Source organism: Cnephaeus nilssonii (genome assembly GCF_951640355.1).
Source record: "Cnephaeus nilssonii genome assembly, chromosome: X".
NCBI lineage: Eukaryota > Metazoa > Chordata > Mammalia > Chiroptera > Vespertilionidae > Cnephaeus > Cnephaeus nilssonii.
The window spans coordinates 17,639,292-17,656,472 of NC_137071.1; the positions used below are offsets into that span (position 1 = coordinate 17,639,292).

At 43.1% G+C, this 17,181-nt stretch overlaps 1 protein-coding gene across 1 annotated transcript; it reads left to right on the forward strand.

The window, feature by feature from the left end:
- Positions 1–5,002: 5,002 nt before the first annotated feature.
- LOC307095981 (melanoma-associated antigen B4-like) lies at positions 5,003–6,010 on the forward strand (the record flags this gene model as incomplete). The annotated part of the gene is made up of 1 exon (XM_079765613.1): positions 5,003–6,010. The coding sequence occupies one exon, from the start codon at positions 5,003–5,005 to the stop codon at positions 6,008–6,010; it is 1,008 nt and encodes a 335-aa protein (XP_079621739.1).
- Positions 6,011–17,181: the final 11,171 nt, after the last annotated feature.

Genomic DNA, 17,181 nt, shown 5'->3' on the forward strand with positions numbered 1-17,181 from the left:
ACCTCGTATCCATATTGAATGACTAATCATGTAATAGGAAAATATTACTTAGTTTTTCTGAGTAATCAGCATTTTAGTTGATTGGATTTTCTTTGTTATAGAATGCATCATATTTGGTGATTTCTGCTGTATTAAAACATACAAACAATCCCAGAAGGGTGGTTGGCATCATTGGGATTCAAATGAATCATAGTAATAAATGCCATGTTGCAGTCTCAGTACAGGCCAGGCACTGTGCCAGGCACTTGACACATATTAACCACATTCCACTAGTCTAGTGCAATAAGAGCTCATCAAATAAACCCACTTCACAGATGCAGAGCCTGAAGCTCACAACATTTAGAAATGTGCCCACATACCTTAATTGCAGGCTCCCGGCCCTGGTCAGGGGCATATGGAAGGCAACCAACCAATGTGTCTCCATCACATTGGTGTATATCTCTGTCTCTCCCTCTCTATTCCACTTTCTCTGAAAATCAATAGAAAAAAAATATCCTCAGGTGAGGATAAAAACTAAAGCCGGAAATGTGCCCAAATTCACACAGCTGTTAAGGGACAAGGTTGAAACTCGACCCCTGGTCTGAATTAGTTTAGAGCTCACACTATTCCAATTATCCCAGCGTGAGGCCCACCTTGTGCTTCTGAATTCAATTTTCTTTTTTCTTCGTAATAATGTATCTCAGGTAATAAAAATAAGAATCTATGGTCATACTACTGAGTTGGACTACATTCCCAGAGCAATTTGAATACCAAACTAAATGAGAGGCCTGAATAGAAAGCTAATAGTTGGTGACAGCATGATCATGTACATATGCAATGTTAGGTAACCTGAAAAGATCAGAATCTCATAAAATTATCATAGACTTCCCCTTCCTGGTAGAATATTAGAACGGACTTTACATAAGAATATAAACCTGACTGATGAAGAGAAGGAAAATATCAGCATATTTTTGCCTTCCTGTCCTGTCCTGGGACTCCTGACTTGGGCTTCAGCTGCCCCATCTCACATCACTCCTAAAGCAGGGACCAAGATTTGCAGATAGGAAACTGTTCAGGGTTTGCAGGGATGTGGCATTTTCCAGGAAGCCTTTATCCCAAGAGGCAGGAGCCAAGAGGAGGGCCCCAATGTTAGAGGGCTGGATAGACAAATATCCCAGAATATTGGGGGTCACACACAGACATGCTTCCACCCCTCCCCTCTATGCTTGAAAGGGGCCACGCAGGGCTGTCAAGCTGAGCATGCCCAGCATTATCCTTTAGGACTTTCAAGTACTTAAGAGCCTTGGTGTAAGAAAGACAAACTCAGGTCAGCAGATAGATAGGTAGGTAGGTAGGTAGGTAGGTAGATAGATAGATAGATAGATAGACAGACAGACAGATATAAAGGTGAGAACTCTGAATGAGGAATGAAGAAAGGACCCAAACAAAACAGCGGGGACCTGGCCAGTTTGGCTCAGTGGATAGTGTTGGCCTGCGGACTAAAGGGTCCCAGGTTCGATTCTGGCCAGGGGCACATGCCGGGGTTGTGGGCTCGATTCCCCCCTCACCAATGGGGGGCGTGCAGGAGGCAGCCAATCTGTGATTCTCTGTCATCATTGATGTTTCTATCTCTCTCTCTCCCTTCCTCTCTGAAATCAATAAAAAATATATATTTAAAAAAAACAACAGTGGGGTTCCACAAGTGTGGCTCAGGCCATTAACCCTTGGAGGACTGGAAAAGTCTCCGCAGGATGTGGAACTTTGGAGGTCCCCAAAAGGTGAGTACCTTGATTTGATGGGAGCAGCCTCGGGGTAGCAGAGTCCCAAGAATGGTCAGGTGTCAAGGTGTGGACGCTGAATAAGAATTAGAGAACCACCCATGCCAAACAGAGTAATCCCACAAATTCCCCCAATGCTATTGGCCTTGGGATGCTCAGGAGAGAGTTCTGGCAGAACCCTTTTAATCTTCCTGAAGTGATCTTCTACGAATGGAGAAAGTCCCAGCTATGAAGAGAGAGAAAGCCTAGGCCAGTGGTCGGCAAACCACGGCTCGTGAGCCACATGCGGCTCGTGAGCCCCCGTTTGCCGCTCTGTTGACTAATGAGTTTGCCGACCACTGGCCTAGGCCTTCACAAGAGCTTTGATAAAGACCCTAACTGTTACGGTGAAACCCCCACTAGGAGAGGGAGTCAAATAGAGCCCCATTCTATTCTTAGCCATGGGGAACTGTAGAAGACATATCACTATGTTTACCTGTCAGATCTCAGGGAGTGAAGGTCCTCACTTTGACGGATGCAGCCCCGGTTCTGTAGAAAAAGTGGTGATGGCCTTAATTGAAGCTATGATGAGACCCCTGAGCGATGAACGTAGAAACGCTCCCTAGACATGGGCTCTCACAGGAAATTTGTCTTGATGTCAATGTTATGTTACGTGGAAGAGAAGTAGGACTAGATGTGCGTCACATAGCAAACTTCCCCTCTAGGAACTCACAAACATGAGGCTTTGTTTAAATAAGGACAGACCTGGGTTACTAAAGAGAGGAACCCCAGGTTAGGAACGTGAGTGAAGACCTAGAGAGCAAAATTCTTACACAGTAGGGTCCAGCAGTGACCCATCCCCCGTTTCAGGCCTCTGAGGCCCAGGGCCCCGCTTCAGAGGCAGGGCTTCCTCACTGCCTGCCTCCCTGGGTCTCGGGGGACAGCGGACTTTGTGGGGGTCAGGCCCTCCCGCTTCAACAGAGGGAGGAGTCCAAGCTCTGCAGACACAAAAGTGGGGAGGCTGAGTGAGGACTTGGGGTCCACGGACCCTAATCCCTCAGGCTCCCGGCATCAGGCGCGCTCTGGACAGCCCCGCCTCCGGGAAGGACCCACCCACTTCCACTGGGGCGTCGACCACCTAACTGCGAGCACGCATTTGTGGCGGTTATCTGGCAGCGGGCGGCTTCGAAGGACTGGCCTTGAGTCAAGGTGAGGACCTACCAGTGAACTGCAGAACCTCCCATTACGAAGGTGGGCCCCCATCTCTCCCAGTGTGGCTGGGAGAGTTCCCGCACAGCCCTGAGACTGAATGCGGCCTAGAATGGGTTGGTGAGAAGGCCTTGCTCTAGGGATCAAGGTGATCCACGATGAAGGCCTCGTGCTTCAGGGCAGGCCTCTCTCGGTGAAAGGGCCACGGAAGGGCCACGTGGGGCAGCAACCCCTGCACTCAGCTCTAGGGAGCGCCCCGCCAAGGAAATAAAGAGCGACCCAGCCTCCCCTCTAGCGGTCACCCCGCCAGACTCAGCCATGGCAGCCGCGAGCAGCGCCGGCAGGCCGCGGTGACCCTTATTCCTCAGGTGGTGTCTCAGACAGGTCAGGGCCTTGGTTTACTGGAGGAGGGTACACAGAGGGACCCAGTCTCTACCAGGATTCAGGGTGGTTACACTGGGGGAGGCTGTGGGAGTCACCCCTGGGGGACTAGGGCTTGTCGCCATGATGAGTTGCACGCACTTCTTCCCAGGTCATCTCAGGGAGGTGACTGGTCAGGTCAAAGGGCGCAACCGCAGGTCAGCGGAGGGAGAATTTCGTGTTATGCCAGGTTTCAGGGACAGGCCACTGCGGACTGTGGGGATGTGCCACCCTGTACCAGTGGGGCCACAAGGAATCCTCCCTGCCTTAGCCAGTGTGCCTCCTGGTTAGATGGTCAGCCTACATCAAAGTGTCCTGGAGTCGATCCCAGGTTAAGGGCAGGTTTCTGGGTTGAAGGTGGACCCCCCACACACACCCTGTTGGGGTCCTAGAGGAGGCAACCAATTGATCTGTTCTCACATCAATGTTTCTCTCCCACTCTCTCTATTTCCTTCCCTCTCTCTAAAAAATTCAATGGAAAAACTATCCTTCAGTGAGGATTAACAAAACAAAGAAACAAAAAGTATCCTCCCTATTTTCAGTGCTAGCTATCGCACCTCAAGTATAAATGTCAGGCAGGAGTGCCCATCAGTCCTCACTCAGGGGTTACAGGGAAGTGAGGACATTGGTCTGAAGGGAGTCATCTAGGCAAGCATATAGAGAAATGATGACCTCAGCATGAGTTGAATTTTAGACCTTGGATTGAAATCCTGTGTAGAACAACCTACAGTAAGATCCCAAACTGCTTGCAACAGCCCCCACTCTTGGGAGACCACTTTCAGTCAGACAAGGTCAACTTCATTTCTGCTTATTAGAGTTCAGGTAACTTGGCTATTACTGTGAGTTTTCCACCAGGAGTCCTATTGAGGAACCTGAGAGATGACTCAAGAAATCAACCAACCCTGAATAAAAGTGACATCAAGGGGTCTATGCCAAGCCTGTAATATCAGCTCAGGGAATCTCAAGGAAGGGCTGTCATGTTGAGCATCCCTCCTCACTTCTTTATATCTAGTCTAAGGAAGGTGAGATCCTTAGTCTGAAGGTCTAGCCACCAGTCAGCCAAAGGGAATGGTGCCAGCCTCTACAAGTAGCCAAGGTGAGGAGCTTGACTGACAACTGGGGGAAAAACAAACTCAGGACACAAAGTATCCCCCACTAAGCTCTCAACATGGGGTGACCCTTGTTAGGGAGGTGGACTGAGACTCCCCTCCAGTTCCTTCTCTTAGGTCCCAAGGCAAGTTAAAATATCAATGTCAGAGTAGCAGAAGGAAGGGTGCCCAGCTTCTATTCAGAGTTGACATGATAACACTGAGAGGACCCCACATCCCAGAGTAAAGGGAGCCACACTGACATTACCCATTGTCACCTGAGTAAACTCAGGGCAGGGCTGGTAGCATGTAGTGGGGTACTCACTCTAAAGTTTATCTGTGGGGCTCATAGGAGACAGAATGATCAGGAGAACAGGAGCCTTGTGGGTTGGTAAAAGACTGCCCTCAGAGAAGCCTGCATAGGCAACCTTCAACAGACCCCAGCTGGAAGATACCTGTTGGAGGTGCTCACATCAACTCTTTCTCCATCCCTCAGGTGCTCAGAGCAGCTGCTCACACTACTGTCTGCTGTCCTGAACAACAGCCATCATGCCTCGTGGTCATAAGAGCAAGCTCCGTGCTCGGGAGAAACGCCGCCAAAACAGAGCTGAGCAACAAGGTGATAAGAGTGCTCAGGCCCCTGCAGGAGAGGAAGGAGAGGCCGCTTGCTCCTCCTCTTCCGTTTTGGGGGATGGTCCCTCAACCTCCACTGGTGCTGGCACTCTCCAGGCACCTCCGGGTGCCCCAGCCACCACCAGTGATGCTGCAGGTGCTTCAGGTGAAAGATCTGCTGTAAAAGCCAAAGGCCAGGTTCAGAAAAGTAAAAAATCCTCCCAGGCCTCAACCTCCGCTGAGAGCTCTGGCCAACGTCTACTAAGTAAGAAGGCAACTATGTTGGTAGAGTACCTGCTATATCAATATAAAAGGAATGAGCCCATTAGAAAGAGAGACATGCTGAAGATAATTCACAAGTGGTTCAGGAAGGACTTCCCTGAGATCCTCAGGAGAGCCTCTGAGCGCATGGATATGTTCTTTGGCCTGGAATTGAAAGAAGTTGAGCCCAACGGTAATACCTACACCCTTGTCGTCAGTCAAGATGAGAGTGTGAGCAGCGGCTTCAGATTTCCTACCAAAGGGCTTCTGATGCCTGTCCTCGGTTTTATCTTGTTGAATGGCAACCGTGTCTCTGAGGAGAATACCTGGGTATTCCTGAATACTTTGGGTATCTTTGCTGGTAAGAGTCACTTATTATTTGGGGAGCCCAGGAAGCTTATCACTCAAGATTTGGTGCAGGAAAAATACCTGGTGTACCAGCCGGTGCCCAACAGTGATCCTCCACGCTATGAGTTCCTGTGGGGTCCAAGAACCCACGCTGAGACCAGCAAGATGAAAGTCCTAGAGTTTTGGGCTGAACTCAATGATACCGTTCCCACTACCTTCCAACTGCATTATGAAGAAGCTTTGAAAGATGCAGAGGAGAGATCCAGAGCTGAAGATGTACCCAAGGCTGCTACTCTTCCCAAGGCCACATCTAGCAGCTACCCTCAACCTGAGTGACATTGAGGTGGAGTCTTCACTTTTGGTCTGTAAAGGCCCGTTAAGCAGTTTCCTATATGCAAAATATGTTGATGACTTATATTTGTGTGTTTTTCTTGCATTTTCAAGTGATGTTCTTTTAGAATGTTTAAGATTCAGGATATAAGTTTATGAATGAAATGGATCTCACATTTATTGCTGTTCATCAAGTTAGGAGTAAAAGTTTTGTTTTTGAAACAGAAATTGGAAATCTTTCAATCACTTTTGTGATCTAGAACAAGATAACCTAGATTTAGGATAGGAATATATTTTGGGATGTGAAAGAACTTTACACTAAAGTAGTTGGGAACAGCAGATCGATAGCGAGCTAGCCAAATAGATAGATAGATAGATAGATAGATAGATAGATAGATAGATAGATAATAGATGGATAAAATAAAAATTGGCCACTCTGTTTTAATTTTTTTCCACTCAACAGTTGAAATACAATGTTATAGTAGTTTCAGGTTTGCAACAGAGTGATTAGACATTTATATGCATTAAAAGTGTCTCCCTAGCCAGTTCGTCATAGTGGTTAGAGCATTGACCCTCAGATTGAAGAATCGAGGATTTGATTCTGGTCAAGGGCCTGTGCATCGGTTGCAGGTTCGATTCCTGGCCCCCATCAGGGCGTCAGCTGGAGGCAAGGGATCAGTCTCTCCCTCTCTCTCTCTCTCTCTCTCTCTCTCTCTCTCTCTCTCTCTCTCTTTCTCTCTCTCCCTCCCTTCTTCCCTTTTTTCCTCCCTCTTTCCCTCCCTCCCTTCCTCCCTCTCTGCCCCCCCTTAAAAAATTCCACTCTAAAAAATTCAATGGAAAAAATATGCTCGGGTGAGGATTAACAAAATAAAATGTTCTCACCATAAGTCTAGTACACATCTGAACCATACGTAGATATTAAAAAGGTTACTGCCTTTATTACCTATCCGGTACCCAGCATTATCTGTTACAGCCAAGACATGAAAGCAAATTAAGTGTCCATCTTATCATTTTTCGTTTGGTAAATTTGTAAGGTATATACCAGGATTTCCTGATGTTATTCAAGAATGTTTGAGAATGTAAGTCCTCTTAGTTTATAACTTTTATTTTACACAATCATTAATTGAGCATCAGCTCTTTGGAAGTCTTCATGCTTATGCTGGGAATGTTTAGGCAAATAAGATCCTGCACCTGCCCATGCAATTATACACTGTAGGAGAAGCTATCATATAAAAGAAGGTGATATATTCTCCACTTCTTAAAGAACAAGTGAAAAGGAGTGTAAAGAGTGGGTGGAGATAGCATATTAGTTAGTTTCCATTGCTAAGCAGACATTAGATCCATTGGGAGGTCAGTGAGAAATCCGGAGAAACATCCAGTAGCTTTTCTCAGCCTGATTGAGGTCTGAGTTGAATTCTCCACATTGTGGTTGGCAATGCTTGTTGACCATTATTTGTGATGCGCACAAATACCTTGTTGACTTATTTCTTAGGTAATTTTCAAGTGATATTGTTAAAAAAGAAAGTTTATTTAGATTCAGAATATAAGTGAAGTGATGATAATTCTACCCCCATGTTCATTGCAAGATTATTTACAGTTTCCAGGACATGGAAACAACCTAATTGTACATTGTTCAGTGAATAGATAAAGGAAAAGTGATACACACACACACACACACACACACACACACACACACGTAGAAAAGGATCTATCATTCAGCCGTAATAAAGAAAGAAATCCTACCACTTGCAACAGCATGTGCAGAACTGGAGGGCATTAGGCTAAATGAAATAAGTGGTCATTTTCAAGCAGTATTCTTTTCACAGAAAGTTTTCAACACAGAGAGAAGGACAAATGCTGTGTGGTATCATTTACATGTGGAATCTTTAAAAGAAAAAACACAGAAATGTACACATAGATACACAGAGCCAACTGGTGTTTACCAGAGGCAAGGAATGGAAGGCAGGCGAAATGGGTGAAGGTGGCCAAAAAGTACAAACTCAGCTATAAAATAAGGCCTGGGGATGTAATGTATAGAATAAATATTAATAGTTAATACTAGTATTAGATAAGTAAAAGTAGCCAAGAGAGTATATCCTAAAAGATTAATTACAAGAAGGAGAATCTGCAGATAAAAACATTTACAACAGCCTGGATGGACCTGGAGAGCATTATGCTAAGTAAAATAAGCCAGTCAAAGAAAGATAAGTATCATATGATCTCACTCATGTGAAATCTAATGAACCAAATAACTGGTGAACAAAAATAGCCCCAGAGACATAGAAGCATGAATATACTGTTGAACCTAATAGGCTAGGCAGGGGAAGGTTGGTGGGAAGAGATCAACTAATGAATTTATATGCAGATATGTATAACTTGTGGACACAGACAATGGAGTTGTGAGGGCCTGAGGGTGGGGGACAGGAGTGGGCTAGAAGAGGTTAATGGAAGGAAAAGAAAGACCTGTGTAATAATTTCAACAATAAAGGTTAAAAAAAAACTTTTCAGTGTGTATATTCGTTTACTTTATAACAAACTACCACAAATTGAGCAGCTTCAAACAACAGACACTTAGTATCTATCTGAAAGTTCTGTAGGTAGTACCTGAGTTCCTGGGTCAGAAATCTCACAAAGCTGCAAACAATGTATCAGGTAGCTGTATTCTCACATGGAGCTCAGGAGCTCCTTCCAATGCCATGCAGAATGCAGTTAACAGAATGCAGTTCCAGAAATTGAAAGACTGAGGTGGCCATTTTCTTGCTAGCTGTTGGCTAGGGGTCATTTTCAAATTGCTGTTAATTCCATCTTCAAAGCCAGCAAAGGAGAACCTCCCTCTCACGCTTTAAATTTCTCTCACCAGGAAACACCCATCCCATGTAAGGATTCACCTGATGAGGCTTGACCCATGGGGGATAATCTCTCTATTTTCAGAACAAATTATTTAAGACATGAATTACAATTGCAAAACCCCTCGTAGCAGCACCTAGATGAGTGGTTGATTAATAGACTGGTGTAAAATGTGTGTACACGGGGAGTCAGGAATCTGGTAGGCCATCTTGGAATTCTGCCAACCAGTGTCCCTATATGTGTAATTAAACGCTTTACCCTTTAAAGGTACACAATAGGATAACTATTGTTATAGATCAAGCATGTCAAACTAAAAGGCTAACACGGGCCAAATAAACAAGGTTTAAGTTTCTATGCGCCGCAAAAAAAAAAGTTTCAATTTTCATAGAAATGTAGGTTTATTTTGGTAGAGACATGCTGAGTACAAAGGACTGAAAGAAATGAGTCATCATTAACATAAAATAATAGAACATTTTAATAAAAATATTTTTTTCTTGAACATTAACTTACCAATCACTGAATAACTGCACAAATTAATAAGCGTAACACAAATAAACCCATTTTTCGTGTTCTCCAAAAGCGAAATATTTCCTGTTGCACACACCAAACAAGTCAGAACAAGACTAATGATGTGGCCATCAGCTGCTAAAATATTCGATGCTGGTATTAGTGGAGAGAAATGGTGCGCCTGTGCATAAGGTGTGTAAGGGAAATGAATGCAACACGATTCTAGTAATCAGTCATTAGTGAACGTTTTAGTTCATTAATAATTGTGTATAACAGAATATTATAAAAATTAAGTGAAAATTTTTATTAAAACGTTCCTTACATACTGTTACATTGGCTGGGCCACAATAATATTCACTGTGGGCCATGAGTCTGACATGCTTGTTATAGATGATTGTCTCAAAATAATCTGGGGCTGAGGTTATATATAGGTGACACAAGATTGGCCATGTGTTGATATGGCTGAAGCTCAGAAATGAGTACCTAGAGCATCGATTACCTTATTCTCTATACTCTTGCAAAACATCAATTTTGTCACACAAGTCATTCCAGAGCATGGAAAATGCAACAAAACTTCCAAAAGTTTTTTATGAACCCAATGTAACATCATTAAATAGATCAGGTAAAGGTAGCTCAAAATTATTACTTTATTATTATATTACTTGAGAATATTATTTAGTTGCAATATTACTTAAGAACATGAGTACAAACATTATCAAAATATTACCTTACAGAATTTGACAATATATAACAAAACTAAATATGCATTTACCTGTGACCTAGTAATTCCACTTTTTAAGACTTACCCTGAAGACACACCCACAGCCATAGGAAGATACATAAATGCTAATCAATATATTGATTGAAAAAACAGGGGATATCTACACTGCACTATCTACAATAATAAAAACATAATATGCTAATTAGACTGGATGTCCTTCCAGACCCCCTTCCGGATGAAGCTGCAAGGGAAGCCCGTGTCCCAGATGCCAGAGAAAAGCCAGTGTCGGCAGCCCAGGGAAGGAAGGCCTACTCTAGCATGAATTTTGTGCATTGGGCCTCTAGTGTAGCTATAAGAAGGAATGAGTATGACTTTTGTACATGGATAGAGGGTGCTTTCCTATAAATATATATGATGTGCGGGGGTTTGGCTAAGGTCTATGATACCATGGCCAGTGCCTTCCCATTTCATCATCAAGAGGCTTTTTGAGATAAGAAAGAGAGGGCCTGAGGCAGAGCTGCAGCAGGGCTTCCTTATTGCTGCCCTGGCCAATTTGCATTCCAGGGCATGTCCTGAAACCCCTCTCATCCCTAGTGAGCTCTGAGGCAGAGTCTTCACTTACTGCTTAAAGAAAGCAGCCAACCTTGTAACTAGTGAGGAGCCAAGGTGGGGCTCCTGAGAACACGGTGCATAACATGTTTGTGTGCCTGTACGACATGGGGAAATTGGACATTTAACCTTTTACTTTTTCTATTTTAAAGGTTGTTCCTTTCATGTAGACTTGTATTTAGCTCCATAACCTAAATATATGAGTGACATGGATCACACATTTACTGGAGTTTATCAGGTAGAAAAATTAGGAATTTTGGTGTTATGGAAACAATTGAAAATCCTTGGGTTATTTCTTGTCATTCAGAACAAGATAGCATGATATTGGAATACGGATTTATGTGTAAAAGTAAATTACCCCAGAGTAAAGTCGGTGTGATCATGAGATGTGAAAAAATAATGGAAAATGTAGGTGATCGTTGCTTTGTTTTATTCCTTTCAGTATCTTTGTAAAATTGCAGTATATGTACCTGGATTGGCTTAGATTCTTCAAGAATGTAGGAGAAATTAAATCCTAATAAGTTTGGCTTCCTGTACACTGGCTCTTTCAATGTCCAAGTATTAATTTAGCATCTACTCTTTGGAAGGCTCTTGGCGAGTACTTGTGATGCTAAGAAAACTAGACCCTACCTGAGCTGCCCATAGAATTTTAGAGTCTAAGAGCAGCTTTCTTATACTGTAGGTGGTGAGATACTCCTAAGATATACAGAGCAGTAAAATTAAGGAGTCAGAAAGGAGGGGGGGGGGGGAATGAGTCTAGTGTAGAATATGTGAGGCAAGGCAGTTAGAGACTTGGGGAAAGTGAAAGGCGTGCGGTGGGAGGGTACCTTAAGTTCACAGCATGGTGGGCAAGTTGAGGCTGTGATAATGCTGGGCAGGGGCCACACCCTCAGACTGTGGGTCTCAGAGCTGAGAGACTTGCACCCGGAATGGAAGGTTACTTTACAGTTACTTTGGAATTATGAGTAAACCAGAGAGCATCTATCTGCACCTGGGACAGCATTGGGATGCACCTCGTGCTGCTGTCCCAGTGCAGGTGAGCAAAGTGCATCAAGTGAGTGTTTGATGCACATCATCTTCAGGGCATTTCTGAGGAAAAAAAAACATGATAATCTATGACTGTAAACTGGGCAGCCATTTGGGCTGACCCGCTTTGCTGTGGGTTAGGGAGTCAGAGCCCATTCTATTAAAATGACATTCAAAATCGTTTGGTCATTGTTGTTGTAATTTGGCAAACTCTAAGAGAGATGTAGACTAAGATGATGGTGCAAAGAATGAAGATAGGGGAGGTTTCCATTAGCTATGAGCCAGATCAGAAGAAAGAATTAGTCTTTGAACCCAATTCTAGAAAATTTGAGTTGTATTCAACTGGGAAAACACCCACACAAACCAATAATTATTTAATGGGTTGGAGGGGGATTTACTTAGAGTTTCATTGTAAATAGATATTGGTCAGATTTGGAGTTCCATGTCCTAGAAGGACACATATTCTCTGATATCTCGTGGATATTTTCAAAAAGGCTTCAACGTGAGTGGTATATTGAGGGGTTGAAATCATCCCAATCAGAAACATATCAGACATTTGGAAAAATGTCAATGCATTCCAGGCACTGTGCCAGGCATTATACCTACAATTCACCCCAATCCACTAGCCCTACAAGATAGGGCTTAGCAAAGCCCCTTCATAAATGCAGAACCCGAGGCTCACAGAGTTTGCTATTGTACCTCAGTTTACACAGCTAATAAGTGACAGAGCTGGGACAAGAACCACTGGTCTGGATTTGTCCAAAGCTCACATGGGTACACTCCTTGCAGCTGACTATGAGTCAGATAACTTTTGTCTACTACTCCAAAATGTATCTCAAGTGATAAAAAGAAGGACCCTGGGACCAAAAGAGTTGATTGGGCAACATAACCAGAAAAAATAAAAATCACAAATAAATGAGACTTGAGTAAAAGTGATAGATTATAGTGTGTGCTGCACCAGCCCAGCCAAGGGTTCGGCGAGCCTGAGGGAGGTGGTGAAGGTTGGAGAAATGATAGACAGAGAAAAAGCTGGGTCTAGGTGGATCTTCTGTGCCTCAGTAATGCTGCCAAGATAAGACAAGGAAATGTCCTTTGAACTTTTTCAGGTGCTATGCATAATCCAGCACAATGCAAAGAATCCTGCATTATAACAGATATTTAGTTACTTCATTTTTCCCTTCTTAGAGGAAAAAAAACCTTCATAACATTTAAAATATATTTATTAATTTTTATTTGATAAGGCTTTCCATGCATTTTCAAGTATATTAGATCTGTTAAGTTTTAAAAAATTTCCTTTAAGAAAAGAGAATAAATTTCTTGTATTACTCCGGGAGCCCTTGGAGCTTTCCAAGAATCATCTCTGTTGAAATTTTAACATGGAAAAAAACCTACCAAATATATATATATATATATATATATATATATATATATATATATATATATATCTCCATATATGATTTAAAGATTGTAATATTTTTTATAATTATCTTAAGATATTAATTAGATTTTAAACTAGTTTTTGCATAGAAAAATTTTGGTTGGGATCACAGAATTAATCCCCTTTTTTAGTTAGACCAATAATAAGCAACTTATTTTGAATTCCTAATTATTAGAGAAAACACAACATTTTACTTTCTCAAAAATAAATTCTTATACTTTAGACATTTACCACAACTATATAATTTCTCCCAATTTAATTTGCACTTTGAACTTTTAAAGCTGGCAGGACAAATATATTTAGCATTTTATAGATGAATAACATTTTACATTTCTATGAAAAATACAAGACATAATCAATTAGTGGCTTCAATTCTGTCCTCTAGGTTTTTTATGAGGCAAATTTAAACTTTACTTTTTATTTGCCAGTGGCTCTGGAAAACTAGGTTTGGAGACTCAAATCCAATTCCAATTATTTTAAGGCATTTACTTTGGATAAATTCTATAACAGAGAATTTACTGGTTTTTTTTAAGTTAACTTTTAACAAGGTTCATTAGCATTTTGAAAATTACTTTTTATTATGGAAATGTGAATACTGTTGCTGGAATTAGCTTGAATTTCTTTGGAGAAGACTTTTTCACTGTTTTTCTTAGGAAAGAAAAAAAAAACAGTTCTAGGTTTTTCATTTTCTATAGATTTTGCTGAGAGATTCCAGCTGAAGACAATCTAAATGTCCAAAATCGGACTATGTGTGCATTCTGTCTTACAGCTAGGTTCTCTCCCCAGGAGTATAGAAATTCCAGACACATTTCTAAATTTTTAAGACTTTTTCATTGCGAAAAAGGAAACTTTAAATTAGCATACTGAGAGAGTGGGCTTCCATATTGGATCGCCACATTTTCCCCTTCCCCCACATCCTGCTTACTTTGGGGGAAGTTTCAGCAACAGATATTAATTTTTTTCTTTCTTTTTTGCTTTCCAAAGTAATAACTAATCATCCAATTTGGCCAAGATTTGCATTTACCTGCCACATTCCTCCACTCCCCTTCTGGAGTGGGCTCTAGGCAATCCTGAATCAGGGACCACAGACTGAAAGCAGAGGCAGGCATTTCCTCTGGACCTTCAGCTATATAAAGATCGCAAAGTTGTTTTCCTACCTTCTCCCATGCCTCTATATTTAAAACCATGGGCAGGTTTTCCAAAAAATCGAAAAGCTGTTCATACCTCACAGAACAGCCCCTTGCTTGGAGCATAGCCTTAAGCATGGATACGCATACATTCTTTCCTTGTGATCCTGAAATTCCCATGTTTTTACACCTAGCTAGTACTAAATTGCGCTCCTTACCTTCCTTTTTGCACGTGCTTCACTGGAACATCCTTTCGCCTGACAATTTGCAATTCCCTCACACTCAGGTTCGCATTGAGTGGCACTTGGGCTGAACTCAGCACCGCGTTGGGCACCACTTGTGCCGTGCCAGCACAGCCAAGGGTTTGGCGAGCCTGAGGGAGGTGGTGAAGGATGGAGAAACGATAGAGAAAAAGCTGGGTCTAGGTGGATCTTCTGTGCCTGACTGAGGCCACAGAACAGATCCAGACGGCAAAGCTGGTGCTTTATTTATAATCAGGGACAAACAAGGCAATCTACAATGTTCTTGTAAGTTTCACTTGTTTTGGCAGAACTTGCTGCCCTCCCACAGCCCATTAGCTACCCAGGAAAGACCTAGGGAGCAGTTACAAGATCAAGCTTAATTATGCTTAGAAGACTGTGCCCTCCAAGCTGGGACTTGTTTGCGACTTTGCCAGCAGGTCAGTCCAAGGCTTAACCCTATAACCGCTTCCTACAATAGTGAGTGACAATATGACCATTGACATATGTGAAATCAGATGCTCTCAAAAGATAGGTCAGGACTCACAAACATCTGGCTCTATCCCCCTGCATAAAGAGTGAATCCGTAGAGAAATCAAGATGGCGGCATAAGGTAAACACCTAACTGTTGCCTACCACAACAATTTTGAAACTACAACTGGAAAACAGAGTGCACACCGTCCAGAACCACCGGAAAGCTGGCAGAGTGGAAAACCTACAACTAGAGAAAAAAAGAGAGGGGGACGCTGAGCCTCAGGAGCTGTGGAGGTGCGGAGATCCGTGAGCGCAGAAAGGGCGGGAGGCTGAATACGCGGCAGGCTTGCTCGCAGCGCATGGAGAGGGAGGGCAGCAGACACTGCGTGGCTAGCTTTCTCGTTTGGGAGAAAAACAAAACCTCCAGACTGAACTGAAATCCAGCTGCGGTCGGGGAGAAACTGGTCTGTTTGGCAGCGGACGAGGCTCCAAAGCTGCCTTCTCTCAGAGGCGCGCAGCCATTAATTCAGGCACGGAGAAACCGCCCCTCTTAGGGCGGAGCAGACGGGAAACCAAAGCTTGTCTGCACCACCCTGAGACTCCGCCCCATCCAAGCTGAGCACAGAAGCTCTCCCAGCGGAGACACTGCTGATCCTCACAGCCAACTGGCTTGGAGATCAATTCCCGCCAATGAAACCAACAATCCCAACCACTCTGAACTCCAGTTTCTGGGGACACGCGGGGGACCCAGACACCTACGGGACTCTCGGCCATCGGTCGGAGAGTAAGAGTGACTTTTCTGTCGGTGTGGATGACACCAGACTTCAACCACTCTCATAAGGGACACATTCAAGAGGCAGACTCAGTGAGTACCAAAGCCCTATTGTGTCTCCAGCACAGCAATTCTTCCGTTATAGACAAAGCAGGCCCTCACAACCAATTGGACCAGAGGTCAATTCCTCCCATTGTACCAACAGCAATCAGGGCTTTTAACTACACCAAGACTTTCCACTCAGCCCATAAAGGGGAGTACCAAGAGCGACCACCTAGGGTGATAGGGGAAGCTGAGCTACCGGCCCCTATAGGTCACTGACTACACAAAGCCACTCCATCAACACAGGGAGGCAGCCAAAATGTGGAGACGTCGCAGTATGTCACAAGTAGGAGAGATAGATGAAAGCAAACTAATGGACGACACAGTGTTCAGAACCATATTTATAAGGTTACTCAAGACTCTTCTAAAAACCGCTGATAAACTTGAAGAGACCTTCAAGGACCTTAATGAGAATACCAAAAAAATGGAAAAGGACCAGTCAGAAATTATGCATACACTGTCTGAAATAAAGAATATACAGAGTAGACCACCGCACCCAAAGAGTCAAACCAAAGATCTGGAATATGAGGAAGAAAAAAACACCCAACCAGAGAGACGGAAAGAAAGAAGAATCCAAAAGTGTGAGGATAGCATAAGGAGCCTCCAGGATGGCCTTAAGCGTACCAATATCCGAATTTTTGGGGTGCCAGAAGAGAGAGAGCAAGATACTGAAAACCTATTTGAAGAAATAATGACAGAAAACTTCCCCCACCTGGTGAAAGAAATAGACATACAAGTTCAGGAAGCGCACAGAACCCCAAACAAGAGGAATCCAAAGAGGACCACACCAAGACACATCATAATTAAAATGCCAAGGGCAAAAGACAAAGAGAGAATCTTACAAGCAGCAAGAGAAAAACAGTTAGTTACCTACAAGGGAGCACCCATACAACTGTCAGCTGATTTATCAACAGAAACTATGCAGGCCAGACGGGAATGGCAAGAAATATTCAAAATGATGAATAGCAAGAACCTACAACCAAGACTACTCTACCCAGCAAAGTCATCATTCAGAATTGAAGGGCAGATAAAGAGCTTCACAGATAAGAAAAAGCTAAAGGAGTTCATCACCACCAAACCAGTATTATATGAAATGCTGAAAGGTATTCTTTAAAAAGAGGAAAAAGAAGAAAAAAGTAAAGATAAAAATTATGAACAACAAATATCTATCAACAAGTGATTTTAAAAATCAAGTGAATTCAAAATCTGAGGAACAGAATAAACTGGTGAACATAATAGAATCAGAGCCATAGAATGGGAGTGGATTGATAATTCTCAGGGGGAAAGGGGTCTCTGTGTGGGGGGTATGGGAAGA